This window comes from Zootoca vivipara, chromosome Z1 (assembly GCF_965207765.1).
Source record: "Zootoca vivipara chromosome Z1, rZooViv2.hap1.1, whole genome shotgun sequence".
NCBI classification, from domain to species: Eukaryota; Metazoa; Chordata; class Lepidosauria; order Squamata; family Lacertidae; genus Zootoca; species Zootoca vivipara.
The window spans coordinates 55073767-55097787 of NC_142583.1; the positions used below are offsets into that span (position 1 = coordinate 55073767).

Below are 24021 nucleotides of genomic sequence, written 5' to 3' on the forward strand. Positions count from 1 at the left end.
AGGGTAAATAAACAGATGGCTGTGCATCAGTATCCAAAGGGCAATATATGGTGTTCCATATGTGTCCTGTGGCTTTTCCAGCCCTCATCTCACTGTAGCCCCTTGATTTCCCCCAAGCTGCTTCTGAAGACCAGGGAATCATTCACAGAAGTGGCACAAGGAGCTGTGTCCAGAAAGAGAAATGGGATTGCCTTCCCCATCCATGCACCTGCATTTGTGCATAGTGCTCTGGATTACAATATAGATTTCATGGCAAGTACATTGGAAGATATTATTTATATACCACTTAATGCTAACAGCAATATTAAAACTTTCTTGGGTTGAGAAATTAAGGGGAAGTGTGTAAGCAGGTGTGTCTTTTATGAAAGTAACAAGACCTTAAAAACTGGCTTAGTAACTACTAGGTCCCTCAGCATTGGTGTGACATGTGTCTAGTAGGTGGCACAACTCGAAACCTAGGTTGTGGGTATGAAAAAGTGCCTTTTAGCACTCAGCATCTGAATTGCCAGAATGTTGACAATGGAGTCCATCAGCACTGTTCTGAGTTATGGCGGCCATCACTGCCTTCTGAGGCAGTGAGTTCCATGGTTTGACTACATGCTGCATGTGAAATCTGTTAGAGCGCATTATTATTATTTATTATTTATACCCCGCCCATCTGACTGGGTTTCCCCGGCCACTCTGGGTGGCTTCCAACAAATATAAAAATACATTAAAATATCACAGATTAAAAACTTCCCTAAACAGGGCTGCCTTTAGGTGTTTTCTAAATGTCAGGTGGTTGTTCATCTCCCTGACCTCCAATGAAGGGCGTTCCACAGGGCGGGCACCACTACCGAGACGGCTCTCTGCCTGGTTCACTGTAGCTTTGCTTCTCGCAGTGAGGGAACTGCCAGAAGGCCCTCGGCACTGGATCTCAGTGTCCGGGCTGAACAATGGGGGGTGGAGACGCTCCTTCAAGTATAGAGGACCGAGGCCGTTTAGGGCTTTAAAGGTCAGCATTGCATTTCCTTCCATTCCGACTTTTCGGTTAATATCGCTGATCCGAGTAAATAGCTGGATTCTCTCAGAACAGCCAACTAGAAGGGGCTCCCTTAATGAATTGTCTTGACCCCAGTCCTAACAAACTACATGGATATGAACTCCACTAAAATCTAGCAGATTGGAGTGCTATTGAATGACTATACTATAGCCACTTAAAGCGTTACTGACCTGAATGAAGCCCAGGGGAGCTGTACTAAGTTGTAAACTGTTGACTTATTTTTTCGAATGTTCACCTGCAGTGCATTAATTTTAAAGAATATTCAAAATTCTGAAGATTATGCAGAAATAGATCACTTCTATCATTTGTATTTGGAAATAATGAAAATGTCCACGATATCTTTTCATATCAATTACAAGACACAATGACATGCACTCTTAAAAACAAAATGTTTATTTAGCATTTTGTTTACCAGTGTTCTAACACTCAGTATTTTGTGTGTATGTGTGTTTAAACTTTACAAATACCTGTTTAGCAGGTAAAACTCTTAAAGTCTAAATGGTGTAGCTATAAACTTTTTCTGACAACAAAAATGACACTGTAGAGCTTTGGGGGAAGTTGTGTGAGATTCACTGTACATGTTATCTTCCAAGAAAAGCATTGTGCTGATTTTCAGATGCTCTGAAATCGGGTCTCACCTCTTGAAGCAGCGTTGTGTCGCTTAGAGTAAGCCTTGTTGTACAGCAACTGGGCGCTGTTTTGGGATAATGCAGGACTGTGGGGGTGACTTTGAAGAACTGTGAGTTTGCTGGGGGAACGCTCTACAGTCTCAGAAGTTGGGATTCGGATTTTCTCTCTTGGATGTGTACTCTCCCTGCCTGAAAGAGATTGTGAAAATCAAAACTACATTAATGCACTGAGAATGAATGCAATTTTTTTTATCTATGCATCTAATGACAGAGCTGTCCTCATTTATGCCACTATGACAGCAGTTATGTGTGATGCTGCCAAGAGGCAAGATTATGTGGCTTCCTCTCAACTTATTTTAAATACATATGAAATCAGTCGCAAGCATGGTCTCATTTTTCTGGATAAAAATGTGCAACACATAACTAGCCTCTCACCTTTACTGGATACTGTTCCTCTGCTTGTAAGCCTAAAAAAGAAAAAAAAAGACTTCTTAGGTTTTTTTATACAGTTTATATACTGTTTCATTACAATGGGTTTTAAGTGGTGCACAGTGAAGACAAAAAGGTAAATATTGGTTAAAAACTACTGTATTTTTCGGACCATAACACACGCTTTCCCCCTCCTAAAACGGAAGGGGGAAAGTCGCCGCGTGTTATGGAGCGAATGTCAGAGCCAGAGCCGTGCACAGGCGGGAAACCGGCTTGGGCTGCTTCCATGACAGCGAGCAAGGTGAGAGGAGAGAAGGAAGGGAGCCCTTTCCACCCCTCCTCCCAGCTTCCATCCTTCCTCCCCCCCTCTCTCCCCCCTCTCTCTCACCCCTTCCTTCCCTCATTCCTTCTCTCTTCCTCTCTCTCTTTTTCACCCCTTCCTTCATTGTCTCTCTTTCTATCTCTCACCCCTTCCTTCCTTCCCTCCCTCCTTTTTCCAACTTGAATAAAATATGGGGCGGGCAGGTAAGCCCCACCTCACATACCGTATCAGCCTCCCCCCGCTTCTGCCGCGTTCAGCGAGAAGCGGAGGGATGCTGCTCGTTCTTCCCTGCCAATCCCCGCTGCCTCCTTCACTCCCCTTCCAGCGACCCCTCCCAGCCTTTTAGAGGAGGAAAACGGGGGGGGGGTTTATTCTTGCTTTCCTCCTCAAAAAACTAGGTGCATGTTATGGTCCGAAAAATACGGTATAATCAGAAATGTCTTTAAATGCCTCCTGAAATTTTAAGAAGTATTCAGCAAGGAGGTGGTCTGTCTAATATCAGCTGGAAGAAAATTCCACAAAATTGGAACAATATTAGGCATAGTATGAGGTACAGTACAATTTTTTAGGATGGTGGAGGCAGGAGAAAAATCAATGTGCAGATAATCCGGATTTGCACAGAAAGAACACAATGATCCTCTCATTTTAGTGAAAGTATTAAGTCAGGAATTTGTGGCTTCAGCTTTCAACAGGGGCGTAGCAACGGGGGGGCGAAGGGGGCGGGCCACCCCTAGCTCCACTATGTGGGGGGGGCAATGCCCCTCCGCACCTCCACCACTGATGCCACCATCAAGAAGAAGCCCTGATGTCCTGGCTGCCCCTCGCCTCGCCCCTCCCAGGATCTGCTGCGGGGGCATCCGCAGCACGCATGCAGCACGCCCCTGCAACAAACCCCGCCCACAAGCAAGCCACAGAGCAAGGCAGCCCAGCTCCGCAGCCTGCCCAGCAGCCCGCAAAGCAACAGAGCCCCTCGCCCTTCCCAGGATCCACCACGGGGGCGTCCACAACGCACATGCATCGTACTGTGTTTCGTGACGCACGACCCACAGACGCCCCCATGACAAACCCCGCCCACGAGCAAGCTGCAGCGCAGAGCTCGGCAGTTTGCAAGCAAGCTGCGGAGCGAGGCCACCCTGCTCCGCGGCCCGCCTGCAGGCAGGTGCGGTTTGCCGCAGGGGCGTCCAGAGCACACGTGTGCCGCAGACAACCCCGTCCCCAGAGCTGCCTTTGGGTTTGGCGCCCCGGGTGGCCAAGCGGTTCCGTTCACCACTGGCTTTCAACATTCTTTATTGCCACGACTGTTGCTTAGTTCAGGATCCCAGGAGCAAAGATAAACTAGCATTTATTATAGTTAACAAAATTTGAATGCAACTTGATCGTAGTAAAACCTCTAAGCAGTTCATTTTACAAGAAAAAGAAATATTTCATTTTATAAGAAATAGTAAAATGATCAATAAACACAGTTAAAACAATTAAACATTTTAAAGATGTAGTAACATTAACAGTAAAAAAATGAATTTTTGAAATTCCATCATATTTTTTGTCTGGATTGACTTGCCCCCCCCAAAGGTTTTAAACGGGCTGAAAAGAGAATACAGTGAAAAGGCCTGCCTGATCTCAATCGCAAGGGAGTTCCAAAGTAGAGGTGGTGCTGCTGCCAGTAGTAGCCTGAAACAGCATCTCTCATTCAAAGTTTTACTTCTGAATGAAATGCAAAGTTTTGCTTCTGAATGAAATGCAATAGAAAGCAGATTTCCTGGATGAATGCACAATTCTGCATGGTTCCCACCAAGATTAATTATCCTCAACTGGCTTTTAAGATATGACCTGAAGTTTTTGGATTATTTCCTGTTAGAACAAAAACTTTGTGAAACAGGCTGGTTTCGTCAGAAGTTATGCTTTGGCCAGTAGCTTACATTAATGGTGTTTGGTGGTTTGGAAATTGCATGGATTTTTCCTTTTCTTTCTCAACCTGCTTTTACTTGTGTAAATTACAAGATCTCAACCTCACCATCCATGGTGAGCAAAAAGGGCTACTTGTGAATAATCCCAGCCCATGCCGCAAACATTGCAAATGACCAACCTGATGGCTTTCCATGTAGCACCATACCTAGGGCAATGCATTATCAATTTTACCTGTGCCGGCTCTCTTCACTTGCTGGTTTATTCTGAAGTGCTCTTTCAGCTTTCAGCATATCTCGTAAACTCAGAGCCTCTGCGTCAGCTTCTTTCACTGCCCTTTTCTGATAATTCAGCAGATCTCGGCTGGTCACGTCGGAACGGATGAAATTGGACACAAACTCCTTCTCTAAAACACCAGGAATATAGATGCAGTTTGTGTTCCAAATGTTGTGGCTTTGCAACTCAAATAGGTACAACATTACCAGGTAGTAATATTAATATAATGGATATGTCAGGGTTTTTTGTGTGCATGGAAAGGCTACTCCCCATTTTCTTTCGATGGCAGAGAAAGGTCAACACAAGCCTATTTCATAGGAAGAACATTCCCAGAAATAGGAGAGGATGGTATGGGCACTGCTGCGTGCATATCTGTGTGTGCACCACAGACTAAACGTGCTTTGTGAATAAAGTCTTGTAAATATCCAAGATCTTAATCTTAAGGGTATAACTCTGATGTTTCATCTAATGAAAATAAAATGCATTCCATGTTTTTCTCCAGTCCCCCCCCTTTAATATTTCTCAAACAAATATTAAGTTCTTTAAATATATAACACATACGACGCATGTGAGAAACATACAAGCAGGATTCAGGCACAAGAGCACTTCCCCCTTCTTTGGTTCCCAACACATTTGTTATTAAATCATCACAACAGGGGGAGATGTGTGAAAATTAAATATAATTTAATTTGGGGTTGTTCCGATCAGCTGTCATGTGGCAGCAGCCATTACATCAGGGTGAAACAGGAGGGAAGAGAAGTGGTGCAAGGCTGTTCCAAGAGACCAGCTGCTCTGCAAACCTTTTCTGGCTGAAGAGTGGGATAAAATGCTTTACATAAATAAAGTGCGGGTGCAGGCCAGGGGTGGGGTCATTTTCTTGTCCAAGGCCGGAACCTGAGAATTGTATAGCCCGCCCTATCATTAGGCGGAGTGAGGCAATCACCTTAGGTGGCAGGATCTGGGGGCTCATTCCCTGTGACCAGAGCGCTTTGGTAATTTCCCCTCACATAAAAGTTTGCTACCAACCTCTAATCTAGTGGGACCTCCTTAGCGTCACTCAGGGGGAGTGGAAGATGCAAGTGTTGAAGAAAGAATCAACTGCTTGCCCAGTCAGCTTCTGTACATGGAAGTGGGGAGAGGATGAATGTAGGTTGCTTTGGGCAGCAAAATGTCTTGGGACAGCTCTGGGCTATATAGAGGTACCTATATTGGTTTGGGCAGGTGTCAGTTCATTTCCTTCCCTCCTGAAACATCCCTAGATATTGTGGGAGCTTTAGAACCTCCTAACATGCTGCAGCTGGCTTAGCTGTGACAGCTGGGTAGAGAGATACCTCCTCTGTTATATATTCAATATCCCTCAAGTATGCAGAAACTCCTACCCTATTTGGGGTTGGCACTTCTAAACCGGTAGGCATTCATCCAATCGTTTGTTATCAAAGGGAATGATAATTGATTTTATATACATAGAGATAGATATACAAAGAGAGGTGTGCTCCCCTGCCCGCCGCATGCAGCCCAAAGTCAGTTGATACTTCAGCTATGGGCAACTATCACATTTTCTCTCCTTACCTCTTAGAGTTGCCTTTGATAACCAGGTTTGGATCTCTGCAAGCGAGTCTGTCTGTAAAATATCACGAAGCCTTTCCAAGATCTAGGAGGAGGACAGATCAGACCAATGAAGCATTGCAGTCAGGGCTGCCGCAATACATTTTGCTGCCTGAAATGGGAAGTGCTGTTGCCGTTAGGTCCTGGCTTGCAGGCTCTCCATCTGGCAGGCCACTGGGGGGGGGGGGGGAGATGCTGTGCTAGATGGGCCATTGGCATGATGCAGCAGTGTCTTCTTCTTATGACACCCCCACCCCAATTACTCATACGAAATCCAAATGGGGTGGGAGCTGACTCTTACGTGTAAACATCAACCGTGGGACTGTGTCCTCCACCACACCTGAGGGAACAGGATAGCTCGGAGGGCACCCAACAAGGGGTATGGTACACAACTCACCACGGTGACTGCCTGCCTGCTGCCCCCTGAAACCAATGCAGTGGTGGCAGCACCAATGCTTGGGCAGCAAATGCAACAAATGTTATTAGTATTCAAAGCGCTTACTAGCCCAGGGCCAGTTTACTTGTGGGAATGTCTTACCCCCCTATATGCCCATCAACCACTTTGATCTGCCAAACTGGCACTGTTACAGCCTTTTAAGTGTGAATCTCACCCAAAGGTACACATTTTTGCAAGCATTTTGTATGTTACGTATATGATGCATTTTGTATGTTACGTTCACTGGTGCATGCATTGTTACACACATTTCCTCATAATATATGCATTATTGTACACACAGGGAACCAGGCAGAGGGCCTTCTTGGTAGTGGCACCTGTGGAACGCCCTCCCACCAGATGTCAAAGAGAAAAACTACTACTGTACCAGACTTTTAGAAGACATCTGAAGGCAGCCCTGTTTAGGGAAGCTTTTAATGTTTAATAGATTATTGCATTTTAATGTTTTGCTTGAAGCCGCCCAGAGTGGCTGGGGAAACTCAGCCAGATGGATGGGGTATAAATAATAAATTATTATTATATTATTACACCATTTGGCTGAAGACCTGAATCACAAAATTTGGATAATTTTGAAAGTAGCTGTATTTCGGCATTGGCTTTGTGAAGAGTTCTGTAAAACTCAGCAGCTTGCAACATCAAAACCTCAGAAATGGCCTCCTCTCTCTTATACGGGCCATCATTGCCACCTTTTCAACAGAATGGTGGTTTTCAAACTGGCAGTGCAATCCTATGCATATTTACGCAGAAGTGAATTGAATGCAACTTACCCCCTAGTAAACATGTATAGTATTGCAACCTAAATGTACTAAATGACACCCTCCTATTTCTATCAGTTAAAGCAGACATAATCACTTAATGATGGTATCTTACTTTTATTTCCTGTTCCAGGTAAGTAGGGGCATAATTCATATTCTCGATGATGTCTGGCCTAAAGTGCGTACCCGGGGCAGGTAATAGAGGGTGCTCTGGAGGAATCCTACTTTGTGGATTGTCTGCAAAGTATTTCCTCAAAGGATCGTCCTGATGATAAAGCAGAATTTAAAGAGACAAATACTGACAGCCCACGACCCCCAAAAACCCACCACCCAACTTTCTTTACTGCCTTGCTTTCGATCACCTCCAATACACCTGGACTAATCATTACGTTGTGTAGTGGAGGAATGGTGAACCTGTGGCTTCCCAAATGTTATTGGATTTAGCATAGCTGATGATTGGGGTGATGGGAGCTGGACCCTACGTCTGTATGGCCCATCTCTGCTTCAGTATAAGGGTAAGGCTGTGGTTGCAATGGCTCTCTTGCTATTGTCCTCTCTAGAAAACTGATGGGGTTTTGCACCTTGAACCCTTTAAATGCCTGTTGGGCATCTGGATCCTACAGGATTCCTGATCACCTGAAAAAGATGAACAAACTCCCATTCTTGAACCCTTTTCAGGTGTTCAGTATACACAGGTGCTGAATCCATGTATAGAATGGGTATAGTAAACTCTGCCTCCAGCCAATGCACATTCATGTGAATGTCTGCAAATGCCCTTCTCTATACCAGTAGAAGCAGAGAGCTTTACATGATCACAAGAATAGAGGTGTCTGCCTGTAAAGCTGTGTACACAGATGGACTCTCGCTTTGTTCAGGCAAAGTTAGGGCTTGAGGTAACTGTTCAAAGCCACCACCTTCAAATTTATCACCTGTCCTGCACCAGCAGGTTCCCGGGCAGGTTAGAACAATTTAAAATTCAGAATTAAAAACAATTAAAACAGATTACAGCCCCAGAAATAAGGTAAACCCGAAATCATGAATGGAGTGTTCTGCAAGAGTGCAGATGCTCCGAGAAGTCTTGATGGTTTCAATTACAAACACCAGCAGTAGTTTGGCTCGTTACCCTTCTCTTTAAAAGTGGGGTGTTTCCTGTTCTTTGCTTGAGCTCTGCAATTTCATCTCTCATAAGCTCTGAAATGCAATAGAGGGATTTTTCATGAGTTTCCATGTTAAGATTATAGAGGATTAAAGCCTGGTGAGACCTCTTGAAAAATACAGGAATTCAATGTAACATGGGAGGGCAGAGGATGCCTCCAATGCAGGATACCGTGGTGGTTTTTGTGTCAACCAAACTTTTGCAAAGAATTTACAGACCAGTACGGTACATTCATCAGCAACTCAATCTAGTAGAGGGTCCACTTTGAGGAGGGGGTAATAAAGGCAGAGCCATAGCTGCGGGTGGGCTAGCCAAGCTTTTTGCCCCAGATGAAGCCTCCAGAGGGGTGCCATTGAGGCTCTCAAATTGTGGTTTTGAAGTAGACATCCTATCTCTTTGTGGTAGCAACCAGGGGTACTTACGTCCAACATTCGCTCTAAGTGGAGCTTGTACCAGGCTTGGCAGGGTATTGTTGGGAAAAGAACTGCCAGAAGGCATTGCAGTGTTACTGAGAAGATGAGCATGTTCTGTGCTTGAGTCAACGAAGCGTCCTTCATTGTATCCTCGGTCTTTCACAACACAGACAGGTGCATCATTTAGTCCTGGGCGGGGAAAGAATGCATTTTATAATTTCCTAATTGTGCAGTTGGTTTTGGTGCAAGGATACACGGAAATGGGGGGGGTCTCAAATAGGGATAGTGGAGAATTTTGATCCTTTTTGTAGGCAAATCTATCAACGCCGCACATTTTAAAGCAATGTCAGAATTGAAACAGCCATTCTTCAAGCACAAATCTGAATTTTGCGATGCAGTGCTCCAACTCAATGGCGTTTGCAAAAAATGCAAAAGTGGGCATAAAAATGGAGATAGAAAAATGCATTATATTAGGGCGGGAATTGTACATTACAAAACTGCATGTTACTCAAATCTGCATACAAGAATGGGGATAATTGGGAAATTGCACTAAAATGCTGGTGGTTTTCTTATGAGGGATTTTTGAAAAACATCAAATTGCTGCAGAAATGTGGAGAATGGAATTTAATACTGGACAAACTAGAAACAGAGAACCAAAACTAACAGATCCTTCCATCTCTAGTCCCAAACTAGAGTATTATAGTTTCCTAGGGCTGGTTCACATATGCATGTATGTTTGATTATACAACACTTAGCTCCTACATGAATATACCTGTGAATGAGTCAATCCATGTTTGTTTGTTTTTTTTGTTCCAAAGCTTTGATTTCATTCACAGCATAGTTTTATGGAGACGGTTCACACACAAGGCTTGACAGCCATCAGCTGATGCAGATTTATGTCGGAACCAACACTAGGTGATTCAGAATTGCATGCAGCGTTAGCCCCAGATGTTTGCTGCCTGAAGTGAAGAACAAAATGGTGTCCCCTCCCCGGTCCATGTACAGGAGTTGGCTGCAATGGCTGTTGAATCTTACTCCAAACTAGCAGCAGGCTTTATGGGGGGGGCAGAGTTCTGCCCTTCAAAAAAAGAGGAACATGCATTTTAAAAACCCCTGTATTTAGGCTGCATTCAGATGTGGTGATTTTGGTATTAATTTTCCTAGTTTTAATGCTCACACTTCTGTCCCAATTTCTAATATTCCTTTTACACTGTGGTATCTGTAGCGTTATGGAACCGTGGCTTCTTGAGCAATATGCTGCTATGTCGTGCTAAATTTTAGACACATAGAAAGAGCTGCAATATGCCAGGATACCACCTTAGATTTCATCACATGAGCAGCTGTGGTGCAATCATGAAACTTCCAGGGGGAGTTTACCTCTAATGTGGCACACTGTCTTTGGGTGTGGAGAGTGTCTGCAAACTAAGTAACTTGTTTTCCCAGAAGAGCCCTCATTTGCCGCCTGCCGCGTGGTTCCCAAGGGGATCAGCTGAGGGTCAGGTTGTGGTCTAAAATTGATATTCATCTTAATGGGTTTCTATTTTCTTCGCCGCTATTCTGGGTACCACAGCCTGTAGCAGCATCTCATCCAGAGAGCCCTAATGAGGGAAGAAGAGAGGAGACAACACACATGGACCTAAGGGACACATTTTGCTCTTCTGTGCGGAACATAAAATATTTGTCAGTTAACTGACCGGGCAAAGCAGTTTTTGCCCTGCGATATCAAGTTTTCATCTCAGCCATTCTGAGGCCTTCAGACCTTTCAACTTGTACTTTGCTCTCTTTCTCCTCGCTGGCTTCTCTCTTCCCTGAACATCTCCTCAAAAGCCAAGCAATGGGGCCACCAAGCCTTCATTGGGAATCTAAGAATCTTTTCCCTCCAGAGTTCTGTATACATTCCCTTCTTTTATGACATCTTTCAGCCCCATACAAGCGTAAAGCAAGCATGTGATTTCTTGCTTACAGTAAAGTGAGCCTGTGAAGCTGAACAGCTCTATAAATGAATACATTTCCTGTGGTGAGTGAGGAATTATAACAGTGTTTATCACAGAATCAATACAGTAAAGTAAGCAAGACCCCGTGTGATAATTCCTTATTTGGGATTGCAAAGATGTTTATTTATATAGATATTCAGCCTGCACAGGATCATCAAATGGATATCAAACAAAAAACCATTCCTAAATAAGGAATGTGGTTTACCATAGGATTGATGTCAAGCACATAACTCAGGAAAATATAGAGACAACAGACTGGCTATAAAGTCTGGTGTGTTTCCACAGTTTTTTCTGTGTCCATTAACTATTAGCTTGAAGGTACCATGTGTGACAGTTCCTTTTGCCCAAAACAAGCATTGGGACAGATATAATTCTATACATTTCAGTTTCAAAGTTGAGCACCACCACCAAGAAGGCTCTTTCTGGCATCACAACATAACAAATTTTGGCAAGTCATGGTACAACGGACACACACAAAAAGTACAAAAGGGGATGCATATTTGCAAAAATATTGAATGTGCTAGGTGCACATTTAGAAATAATTTTTATGATTTAAATGGAAAACAATACAATTCACCTGTGTGCCTGCTCAGTCTGCTGTGCAGGTGTCAATTGTTGATGGACAACTTCAAAGCCTCCCCTGTTTGTTCTTCCTTCGGGTTATTTATCTTTAAACTGGAATTGAGCTTCAGACAGAGGATGCCTTCAAAAAGAAGCCTGCCCTCTGAGTCGCAGCTCTTCAAACAGGACTGTCCTGCATACACCTGTTAACCCTACTTTTTGGCAGTTCTGTGTTTGATAGGGGGAATTCCTGAAATTTCCGCCACATTTCACAGATCTGCTCTTGTTTAATCTCTTGGGAAAGCACTCATTTCGGGGCTCTGCATTAGATACAGGGCATACAAATGATTGCCATAGGAAACCTATTCCAATGTAGCCCAAAGTGCCACTAGATGGTGCTCTTTCATTCCCTGCAACATTTTACAGGTTGAACATTTCACCACTCTTGTAGCCTCGTAAGACCAGTTTTCTCACAGGTACGGTAGGTACCAGCTTTATTAACACGCAGCTCTGAAATTTTCGATCCCCTCCAAACATATGCCACGGTTTTGTGCTGGTTTGGTCCATTTTGTGCTGTGAACCCCACATTTTGAGCTGCCCCCAGACTGAATAACCGATAACAGCAATCCAGGGTTACAAAACAACACCCTCCAAAAGCCAACCTTGTCTGATCCCTTCCAAAGTTTTGTGCCGTTTGAAGCTTTCTCTGCCCACTGAATGATCCTGATTGCAATGTCCTGTCCTGGCTTCTTAAGTGGAGCATATTAGTAGCAACCTCCAGGCATCGCTGAACTACAGTTCCCAAAACTCCCATCGTCCTTGAGCACTGGTCATGCTGGCTGGCTAATTAGAGTTGGAATCCAACAACATCTGGAGGTTAGCCACCCCCTGCATTATGTTAACCATGTGATTAGCAATCACATCTTGGGTTTTAAAAATGAATAAATACCAGTTTAAGGGGTTGGGAGTGTTTGGTCACAGACCCACAGTGAATAGGGATGGGAGATGTAATTCTTCCCTACTAACTTGGTGAAACACACCCCAACACCACCAAAGAGCAGTTAGCAGTGGGAAAACATGCATTAACACCCTTGGCTTTCTTTATGAGACTGGTAAAATGTTGATTATGGCCTCGATTTACATTTATTACTGCCATTATAAGAGGAGCAAAAAGAGGAGATGACAATGCAGTCTTCTGGTGTTTTAGGGCTGATCCCAATATAGAGTATCTTTCTCTCTGTAGGAGTAACAAAATAAAAAAATTCCTTCCGGCAGCACCTTAGAGACAAACTAAGTTTGTCATTGGCAATGACAAACTTAGTTGGTCTCTAAGGTGCTGCTGGAAGGAATTTTTTTATTTTCTTTTGACTACGTCAGACCAACACGGGTACCTACCTGTCTCTGTAGGAGTGTTTTGGAATTCCTGTAGATGCAGTGTGTAAAAAATAAAAAAGCACAATTTAAAAATGAACGCCCTCCCATCAAAGAGATAAATAACTACCTGACATTTAGAAGACATCTGAAGGCAGCCCTGTTCAGGGAAGTTTTTAATGTGTGACATTTTAATGTATTTTAAATTTTTGTTGGAAGCCGCCCAGAGTGGCTGGGGAAACCCAGCCAGATGAGTGGGGTACAAATGATAAATTATTATTATTAATTATTATTATCATTATTATAGCAAAGTTCCACGAGCCGAATCAGAGTATGCCCACGCATCTGTCCTGATACATGGATTCTCCACTCCCAATAGTAGGAAAAGGTAACATTAGGAGGAGTTCCATTGCCTTCATTCAAAGTGCTAAGATTCATAGGCCAACTGGATAGGATAGCTTATTTTAGAGACATGTGATTACTTAGAAATCCAAACACAACCCTGGCAAGTGTTGATCTGAGCTAAGTTTCCAGCCAAATAGTCTCCTATGTGGAATCCAAGGATACTATATGCACCCTTTCATTTATTTATTCAGAATGGTTTTAGTGACACTTTTTATTAAAATCACAAAGCTATGTACAATATTTAAAAAAAACCAAAAGTACAGTGAAACTGGGACATATTTAGTCATGATCACAAAAACAATAAACCACAGCAACAAATGAAGAACACACTTCACCCACCCTGAAGGCTTATTCCTTGGCAGAACTGAGTGCGGGAACCTATTCCAGTTTGTGCTTGCTGCAAGGTTAATTATTGCCAGCATGAAATGTGTCCAGGCATGGGGTTGCATCCAATGCTGGAACAGGGAGATCAATGGACATGGCTAAGTTAGGTTCCTTGGTTTCAGTGGGTCTCCCCTGAGCAGAAATTATTTGGCTACAACCCATTAAAATGAAAGGGGAAACTTCTGCAAAGGATCGTGTGCACATGCAAGTCACATGCACACCTCGGCCACTGGATCATGGGGAATGTGGTTACAGGTAGGTAGCCGTGTTGGTCTGCCGTAGTCGAAACAAAATAAAAAAATTCCTTCTAGTAGCACCTTAGAGACCAACTAAGTTTGTCATTGGTATGAGCTTTTGTGTGCATGCATATTTCTTCAGATACTCTGAAACAGAAGTGTTATGTACTGAGCTGTTCAGCTCAGTACATAACAAGAAGTTATATATAGTGGGAGGGTGGGGAGGGGTATTACTCAGAAGGGAGGTGGGAATGGGTGATTGGCTGATAGGTGTGGTCATAGAATCATAGAGTTGGAAGAGACCACAAGGGCCATCCAGTCCAACCCCCTGCCAAGCAGGAAACACCATCAAAGCATTCTTGACATATGTCTGTCAAGCCTCTGCTTAAAGACCTCCAAAGAAGGAGACTCCACCACGCTCCTTGGCAGCAAATTCCACTGCCAAACAGCTCTTACTATCAGGAAGTTCTTCCTAATGTTTAGGTGGAATCTTCTTTCTTGAAGTTTGAATCCATTGCTCCGTCTCCGCTTCTCTGGAGCAGCAGAAAACAACCTTTCTCCCTCCTCTATATGACATCCTTTTATATATTTGAACATAGCTATCATATCACCCCTTAACCTTCTCTTTTCCAGGCTAAACATATCCGTAAACCTGTTGACTGTTAATGACTGCAATTGGTCTTACAGGAAAAAGCAAGGGGTGAGATGGCTAAATATAGCTTTATCATGTATAATGAGATATACATGATACGGCCAGGCTGGGTGGTGCAGGGCGCCACGGCCAGGGCGCCAAAGGTGCTTAAGACGGCCCTGATGAGATAAGAATCCAATGTCTCTATTCAGACCAGGTCTCTCCATGGTTTTAAGTTTGGTAATGAGTTGCAATTCAGCAACTTCTCTTTCCAGTCTATTTCTGAAATTCTTTTGTAATAAGACAGCTACTTTGAGATCTTGTATAGAATGTCATGGGAGACTGAAGTGTTCTCCTACTGTGCTCTGGTTTAGCAGGGCCCACATTCAAAAAGATACCTAAGGAACCTAATGCACACTCTCCAACATACCTTAGCTGAAAATAGGGACATTTCTCACTCCCCACAACTGACCCTCAAACACCACCACACCATTTTTTGCCTCCCCCTCCCACAGGAGGAGAGCAAGTGCTTCCACCACTATACCAACAAGACACAGCACACACACCCTCCACTGTCTTGAGAAAACCCTTCATCCCGATTTTATTTTATTCTTTGGTAGATTTACAAAAAGAAACACACAAACACACACACACACGTAAAGAAAGTTTAGAAACAGGCAAGATTGGACGTGGATGTACAAAGCATTTTTTTATTTCAAAAAAATAATCAAGACTCCTTGTGCTCCACTCCCCTTTTCTTCCCGCTCAGGGCGGCCATGCCCTCTGCCTGCACCTCAGAGCCGGCACATCATGCAAGGCTGGGTCTCGGTGATGGCAGCCTCTCCTCCTGGCTCACCTGCTCTCCAGCAGCCACTATGAGCTGCCCAAGGGAGGAGGCTGGCAGTGGTGACCATTGGAGAGGCAAAGGGATGGTCCATTGCTGCTGCTGTGGACAAGCATCGGCTCATCCTATTTCCCAAGCTCAGTGGCAGTGCTGCCGGGGAAAATAGGGGTATTCCAGGATCAAATGAGAATGCCATTAAATTACTTTGGGACATGATATATGAAGAGTTTTTTTTTTAAATGGTGAAACATGCATTCTTTTTAAAAAAAACACCAGAATTATTTTTATTAGGTATCTTTACAACAAAAATCCCAAAAGGTCAGGTGTTTCCTCTACGCAACAGCGGCAGCCAGGATCCTGACTGCGAGATACAGGAAAAGTAACTTATTGCCGACTAAGGAAGAATGGCAATTAAAATTATGTGAGTATCTTGAGTTGGCAAAATTAATGGAATCAATAATAAACAATCCAGGAGAAAGGATAAGAAAAGAATGGGATGTGTTTAAAAGTATATGCTAGTTAAGCATAGAGTAAATTCCACAAGGGAATTAGGGACCCAGGTGGCACTGTGGGTTAAACCACAGAGTCTAGGGCTTGCTGATCAGGTCGGCGGTTCGAATCCCTGCAACGGTGAGCTCCCATTGCTTGGTCCCAGCTCCTGCCCACCTAGCAGTTCAAAAGCACATCAAAGTGCAAGTAGATAAATAGGGACCGCTCCAGCGGGAAGGTAAACGGCGTTTCCGTGCGCTGCTCTGGTTCGTCAGAAGCAGCTGTGTCATGCTGGCCACATGACCCGGAAGCTGTCTGCGGACAAACACCGGCTGCCTCGGCCTATAGAGCGAGATGAGCGCCACAACCCCAGAGTTGGACACGACTGGACCTGATGTCAGGAGCCCCTTTACCTTTACCTTTAAATTACACAGAGATAACAGGAAGGTGTGTCATGGATATATATAGGAGACAGATAAACTAATATATGAGATAGAAGGAACCGCATAGGGTTGGAAGGAAGTCATTAAATAAATCAGGGTTTCAAACCACATAGGAAATAAGGGTGTATAATAATATTACAGTATTGATGGTTTGTATTCCTTAAAATATTTTAGTCTTCTTTTTTCCGATTTTTTTCTTGTTCTTGTTCTTTCTCTTTTTCTATTCTATTCAATGCCTTTTTTCTTTTCTTTTTCATAATAAGAAAAATGTCTTTTTTATTGTATTGATTAAATTGCAAATGAAGTATTAAAAAAGAGTGTGTGTGTATGTGTGTGTGTGTGTGTGTGAAGCCAGGGTGGCTTTTGTAATTCCACGACTGTCCCTGGAAAAGAGGGACACTTGGAGGGTGTGTAATGTTAATATGATTTCTCACCTAGCAAAACTCGTCTCCATTGCCTCCGAGTGCAAAATTCCTATGTGTAAAGAGGGAGACTTAAAAACCAGCAGTTTATCAATTCAATCATTTCAGCTTCAGTTTGGACCTGCTCACTCAAACCACAGTGCTTTGTTGTGTTGCTTCAAGGCAAGTTCCATTCATTTTAACAGAACTTGTATGAGAATTCTGTACGGGCCACTCTGAAAAGGAGGGACACGGCAGGGCAGAGCAGCCAGGTGAGTGGAACTCCTCTACCCACAGACCAGTAGGGTGTGATTATACAGAAAAAGACATTCCATAAAATGATGTAAAGTATGGAGCAAGACCCTCCACCCCAATCAATAATGTGTAACCTACCTAGCTAGTCAGAAATGACAAAGAGGACCTCTCTTTAACTGTGTATTAGATTTAATTATAGCAGGGATCGCAGGAGCATTCAACTCCCATGATGACTGATGGTCAGGAACGATAAGTTGTAGTCCAAGAACTTCTGGAGGACACTTCACTGTCTACCCATGTATTATAGTAATCCATGTTTCATTGAGTAATGCATGTTTCATTATGCAAGCAGCTAAGAGGCTGTGTAAATGTTGCAGACTGCTACAGGTTATGAACTTGTTTACACAAGGGGAAAGCAAATAGAAGTGATGGCTAAGAGCCACCACTATGGTGGGTAACTAGCTAGGAAAGGCATCTGGAGAACCTCAGCCTGCATTTGTGTGCAACTCCACAGTGAACGATGCAAAGCCCTATGCGACTTGGGACCCTCGTACCTACGGGACCGCCTCTCCTGGTATGCCCCGCGGAGGACCTTAAGGTCCACAAACAATAATATTCTGGAGATCCCGAGTCATAAGATGGCTAGATTGGCCTCTACTAGAGCCAGGGCCTTTTCAGTACTGGCCCCAACCTGGTGGAACGCTCTTTCCCAGGAGACCAGGGCCCTGTGGGATTTGTCATCTTTCCGCAGGGCCTGCAAGACAGAGCTGTTCCGCCTGGCCTTTGGGTTAGACTCAGCCTGACCCCTGTGTTTTCCTCCCTCATGGCTTGGATTTATGGACTACTTGAAATGAGGCTGCACTTTAAATTTTAATACTGTATTTTAATCTGTATTTTAATTAATTGTTTTTATGTTTTATTGTAATTCTGTTGGTGTCAGCCACCCTGAGCCCGGTTTTTGACTGGGGAGGGCGGGGTATAAATAAAAAATTTATTATTATTTATTATTATTATTATTATTATTATTATTATTATTATTATTATTATATTTTAATCACAACTTGGATCCAAGCAAGGCTCTTCCGATGTTCTTATGTCAACAGACATGTAGATAGGAGTGATTTGGTGGGCACGATCTCTTTGCATTTCAGATAAACCTTTAACCAAGTCCATTGCCAGGGGCTCCTGACTAAGCATGGCTTTAGAAGGTTGGGCTCTTTTATTTCATTAATTTCCTGGTTTATAGCCCTTTCATCATGAAACCCAATGTAGCATACCTGTGGTTCCCAGACAGCTACCCATGTGGACACAGACAAGATCTAAAGTGGCTATCCTAATGTGCCTTCCGTCATATACCCTGTGACCAGAGTATATTTTTATTGATTGGTAACTGGTTAAATGGCAGAAAGCAGAATCTAAGGATAAATGGGCAGTTTTTGAAAGCAAGCAGTGGAGGTCCTTCATGAAACTCTGCTGTGATTGTTCACGAGCATTAAATTGCACCAAGCTAAAGGAGGGGGAGAGCAGTTAAGTAGCCAAGTTTATTTCATTATTGAATTACGTATATGTGGATGAAAGGTCTAAAAAGATTTCCTCAAACCAGAGAAACAGGCTGCAAAATGGCAAATGAGTAAGTAAAGCATTGCGAATGTTGGAGCAAAAGGATTCCAGGTTTACATGGGGTATGAAATGACAGTGATTGTCCAGGAAAATAAGGAATGTCTGTTGAGGAAAGCTCAAAGCAAACAAGAACTCAGTGTGTGACAGCATTGAAAAAGACTAATGCCATGTTAGGAGAGGGATTGAAAATAGCATGGTTAGTAATGAATTTATATATTCTGCAGCTGTTCACAGTGAGGAACAGAATATTGTTCCTCAATCCCTTGCATGTATGTATATCAATCAATATACTTTATTCGACCGGTAGTCAAAAACAAAAAACATTTCTCAATACAAAGATAAACATATAAAACTGAAGGCATCAGAGGGATATATAAAAATATAAAACTGAAGGCATCAGAGGGATACATAAATGGGGTATGACCGCGCTACTAAACCAACCAACAGATAACCCACATTCGATTATACGTTTCCGACACTTGAGCGCCAGGAAGAGGAATTTAGCCACTGAGAAGGTTATTTTCCCAGTGGGCTTGTTGAGCAAATATGCTGCCTGCCGTTCTCTTGGTCGGGAACTAAACTGAGATAAATACGGGTCTATAAGATATTGCCTTAAATCAATATAAAAGGGACAACTCAGTAGAATGTGTTCTGTGGACTCTACCTCACTCAAGGCACAATGGCACATTCTCTGACCGTATGGGACTCCTCCAAATCTTCCCCTCAAAACTGCCGAATCAAGGACATTCAGTCTAGCCGCAGTAATTAGTCTGCGGTATTCCACGTAGTGGATATCCACCAGGTAACGGGCTGGTGCAGACCGATACACCTGCTCCCCTAAAAACATCCCAGATTTCACGCGGGCTATGTCCTCCTGTCTGGCAATATCCCCCAATCTCTGAGCGATCATCGCTTTAGCGCGGCTGTATGTCATGGACTCAATATAAAGGGAGGACAGACCGCACTTTTGCACTTCCTCTACCACTATATTTTTTTGACAAATATGTAAAAGGTGTGTGTGAGCACAGAAACACATCTTAAAGACCTGATCAGAAATATTGGGGTGGGGGGGGCACTAACTCAAACCTCATACTTTGTACATTGCTAGCAAGTCCTATTGCTGGGGAAAATATTTCAGGTTTAATCATTGATTTAGTTATACATTAATGTGATGGCATTACACTTTGATACTACTTACTCAAGCACATGAAGATAACAAAGGTCAGAGACCTGGTGTGCCATCACTGTTGGGTGCTCGGGCTGATCCCAGGGCTTGCAAAGTGTTTCGTGCAGGGCTTCTCAAATACTTGACAGTGTCCTGGCCCTCCCTGTCAGAGGAAGAGCTCACTCTCAGGATTTTGGTTCTGCCAAACTCTTTCATGCATAGATCATCTGGGCAAAGCAAAGGTTAAAGACACTGCCAATTAATTGCATGGCTAAGTGCGAGTTCAGAGTTCAGCCGTTGGCCCAACCGGCTACACACAAACCTGCTCCTTCGTATTGAAGAGTGCAGCAAGCACAATAATTATTAAAAAAACAGGTGTTTCTGCTCTGGGCAAGCGAGCAGGCATGCCTGTACATGGGCAGGACATCTTTTTTTGTGTTGCCTCTGGCATCTCTATGTCCTTGGTGAAGAAGGTGCCCACTCAGTATCCAGCTGACTCTTAGACACCTCCCCCCAGGGGAGGCAAAAGCAGGGCAGGAACCTGTCTGAACCTTCCCCAGGATCCTGCTCCTGACCCTCCTGATCACTAGACCCCTCCGCCAACTGCAGCCATTCTTGAGGTGTCTACATTGCCTCCCTCATCCCACTCAGGCTCTCCGCTGGGTCATTAGCTCCAGTTCCCTGACCTCTGTCCCCACCCCTTCGGGATCTTCCCATTCCATCCAGAATAGCTCCATGGGACTAGGGACAATCAGCTGGCTCTCAGGCGTTTGGAAACCACGACAGAAAACGTTCAGCACTTCCCAAGTGCCAAGCATAGGCCTAGCACTCACACAGCCCTCACAAATAACTGCCTCTACTTGAGCTCATATTTCCCCTAATGGACGTACTTTGTATGCAATGTTGACAAATTTGTGCAATACAAATATTCCTTAATATGATGGAGTTCTGTATGTTATTTTCACTAAACAGATGTAATTCCCGCCCCGCCCCCCAATACTTCCCCTCTAATATTGGTGTCCATAGTTTTTTGGTTGGAGAATTGCATTGCAACACTCGGGGGAGGATGAATTCTGAAGGAGAACTGTGTTTTGGTCTGGGCGTTGTTTTAGGAACTGCCAGTTAAGTATGTTCACAGTAAAATGCAAACTGAACTGAATCCGCCCCCCTCTCCCCAATTCACTACTTGGACATAGCTTCTTCTAAGAATGCAAGCATGGCAGACTATCAAGTGTGCAGTTTTGCCAGATTATCTAACAGCCTTGAGATTTTTAACAGCTGCACCAAGATTGAACTCAAAAACCTGAACTTCGGTGCCAAAGTCTGCAGCCTAGCAACCGTACAGCTGAGTACCTCCCTCTCTAAATGTCTTCCCTCCACTTTTCTCTTTACTACCACCTTATGATCATATCATGCAAAAAAAAAAAACCTTCCATAAATCATGAGCAGATGAAAGGAACAACTTAACAGCAACGCAAAATATGTCTTTGTTGATTGGTGGGTTCAAGGCATGATAGGCCAAATGCACAATGTGAGGTAGAAAACAAACTCATAAATTTTCGTTACTGTGAAAGCAGACAAAATTTGGCTCTAGCACAACAGTTTTCATGGAGGAAACTTCTCAGCAAAAAGGTTGGTCCTATCAGACAGAGTGAGGGGAGCGGGAGAAACAAAAGCATCCCCTTGGCTGTTGCTCCTGAGCCTACTGGCTATGTGTTCTTCTGTTGGAGGAGAAAGAGCTATGTGTGGTTCCTGGCCTGCCCAGCACTTCCATAACTTGTCTGGTGACTTCTAGCACGATGGAGGACACTATCCTATAGCCTGTACTGAAACAAGACTCAGCTGTCCATTCAGGCAGCTACTGGGCATGGAGTGATGGAGCCACCATTTTGTACTTTGCCTCAGGCACCCAAAAGTCTAGAGCTGATCCTACTCAGTAACACACACACACACACACACACACACACACACACACACACACACACACGGGACTCAGCATCTTCTCTCTCAGTTTCATACTGTTAATATGTTTATTTATGATATTTACTGACTTCCCTATAATAAAAGTTGCAAGGGAAGCTTTACAGAATAAAAACAAAACAGGGTAAAAATAATTAACAATAAAATGAGCAATACAATAACATGCCTTCTTTATGGAACATTGCAATTCGGTGGGGGGGGGAATCACACAATCTGAAATTCTGACAAGGATTATCAGATTATCTTTTTTTATACGGTTCAGCACACTTTTATTTCTTATACAGCAAATGAGTTCAGTGTATTAATGGTCAATTTATTTGTATTTATGAAGTGTTTATTCCAATTCCCAGATGAAGAAAAGCGTAAACATAGTTATTTAAAAGATTTCACCTGCTCAAAGGGGTGCCCATCAATTTGCCTCTTGTGTTTTTTAAACCTAGGAAATTAACAACTTCCTGACTTTTAGAAGACATCTGAAGGCAGCCCCGTATGGGGAAGTTTTTAATGTTTAATGTTTTATTGTGTTTTTAGTATTCTCTTGGGAGCTGCCCAGAGTGACTGGAGCAACCCAGTCAGATGGGCAGGATATAAATAAAATTATTATTATTGGCAAAAACAAACTTTGGTCTCTTCATAATTAATTTTTAGTGTTTCTTGCACTGCCAATTGATTAAAATATTTCAAAAGTTTTCTTGACCCATGTTGTAGTTGGGACAATTAAATAGTGTCAACAGCCTACATAAGTACTGTATCTTTCTTGGTTCCTAATTTAGGAGGGACATAATTACTGTTGTTATTTAAAACAGTTATTCAATATTTGACGTAAGTGTTAAGACAATGCTGGGGCTAATAAGTATCTCTGATAGGTGGATCTGAGAGTGAACCTGAAAGGTAACCAAATCTGAATCTTGGTCTCAGAATGAAGTATCAGCATCAGTAATCTTCTACCAGTAGAGATTTTATTTAACTGATCCCAGAGGTGATCACAAATGATTAATAAAAAAGCTGCTGAGAAGTCAATAGGTAAAGGTAAAGGGAACCCTGACCATTAGGTCCAGTCGTGACCGACTCTGGGGTTGCAGCGCTCATCTCGCGTTATTGGCCGAGGGAGCTGGCGTACAGCTTCCAGGTCATGTGGCCAGCATGACTAAGCCGCTTCTGGCGAACCAGAGCAGCACACGGAAACGCCGTTTACCTTCCTGCTGTAGCGGTACCTATTTATCTACTTGCACTTTGACATGCTTTTGAATTGCTAGGTTGGCAAGAGCAGGAACCGAGCAACGGGAGCTCACCCCATCGCGGGGATTCGAACCGCCGACCTGATCGGCAAGTCCTAAGCTCTGTGGTTTAACCCACAGCACCACCCGCATCCCAAGAAGTCAATAAACGACCTTCAATTTCACATACTTAGGTACCAAGTATGAAAGAACAGAGCAGTGGTCAGTTGTTGAGTGATTACAACAGAAACTCGCCATTATTGCCACATAGAGGAAATCTCACATTCCTAAAAACTCTTTAAAACAGTGTTGTTCCTATTCTTTTATTCTCTCTTGTCGGAACCCTCCAACCACTGTCACCGCCTGACCTTTTGGATTTCTACTGACCTATATAAAAGCTTGATTCTAGTGTCAACTGTCATAACCTTATGAAACATTAAACATTTAAACATTATGCATCCCAGCTCCCAGTTAAAAGTAAACTTCCAGTCTTTTTATTCAACTAACTGTTTAGAAAAGAAAAATGGCTTTTAGTCAACTAATTTATTCAGAGTAGACCCACTGAAATTAATAGCTATGAATAACTTGGGGCTATTACTTTCAGTGGGTCTACTCTGAGTATACGTTAGCTGAATACAACTCAATGGGCAGGATTCACTTAATGAGCTCAGTTAGCAGAAGTCTTGTGCAAGGACTTCCAATTGTGCAACAGGGCTTTCCCCCTCCGCCCCCCATGACCCCCAAATGGATTCAGGGGAGGGTCGGGAGATCCTCTAGGACAGGCACTGGGGGCAGCAAGAGGTGGGTCATTTTGCCTGGCAAGCTGCAATGCTTGCGTAGATGGAAAGTGCATGATAGCATTGCAAACTGATGCAGAAACCGAGAAATGGAGCGAAACCGACCTTGACAGACCTGACCACCACAGCTTCTGATTGGACATATCTTCTGTGATTCTGTTGTTGTTGTTGTTGTTTAGTCGTTTAGTCGTGTCCGACTCTTCGTGACCCCATGGACCATAGCACGCCAGGCACTCCTGTCTTGC

General features: G+C 43.4%; 1 protein-coding gene across 1 annotated transcript in view; it reads right to left on the bottom strand.

Moving 5' to 3' along the window:
- Positions 1-1414: 1414 nt before the first annotated feature.
- CZ1H4orf17 (chromosome Z1 C4orf17 homolog) overlaps positions 1415-24021 on the bottom strand; it is a 164338-nt gene continuing 141731 nt past the window's right edge. The window contains exons 3-10 of the mRNA XM_035112589.3: positions 10361-10581; positions 8993-9172; positions 8538-8605; positions 7530-7679; positions 6170-6251; positions 4559-4730; positions 2107-2138; positions 1415-1860 (exon numbers count right to left, since the gene is read on the bottom strand). Of these exons, the coding sequence (XP_034968480.1) occupies positions 1655-1860; positions 2107-2138; positions 4559-4730; positions 6170-6251; positions 7530-7679; positions 8538-8605; positions 8993-9172; positions 10361-10508 (1038 nt within the window). The 5' untranslated portion in view covers positions 10509-10581 and the 3' untranslated portion in view covers positions 1415-1654. The remainder of the gene's footprint in view (positions 1861-2106; positions 2139-4558; positions 4731-6169; positions 6252-7529; positions 7680-8537; positions 8606-8992; positions 9173-10360; positions 10582-24021) is intronic.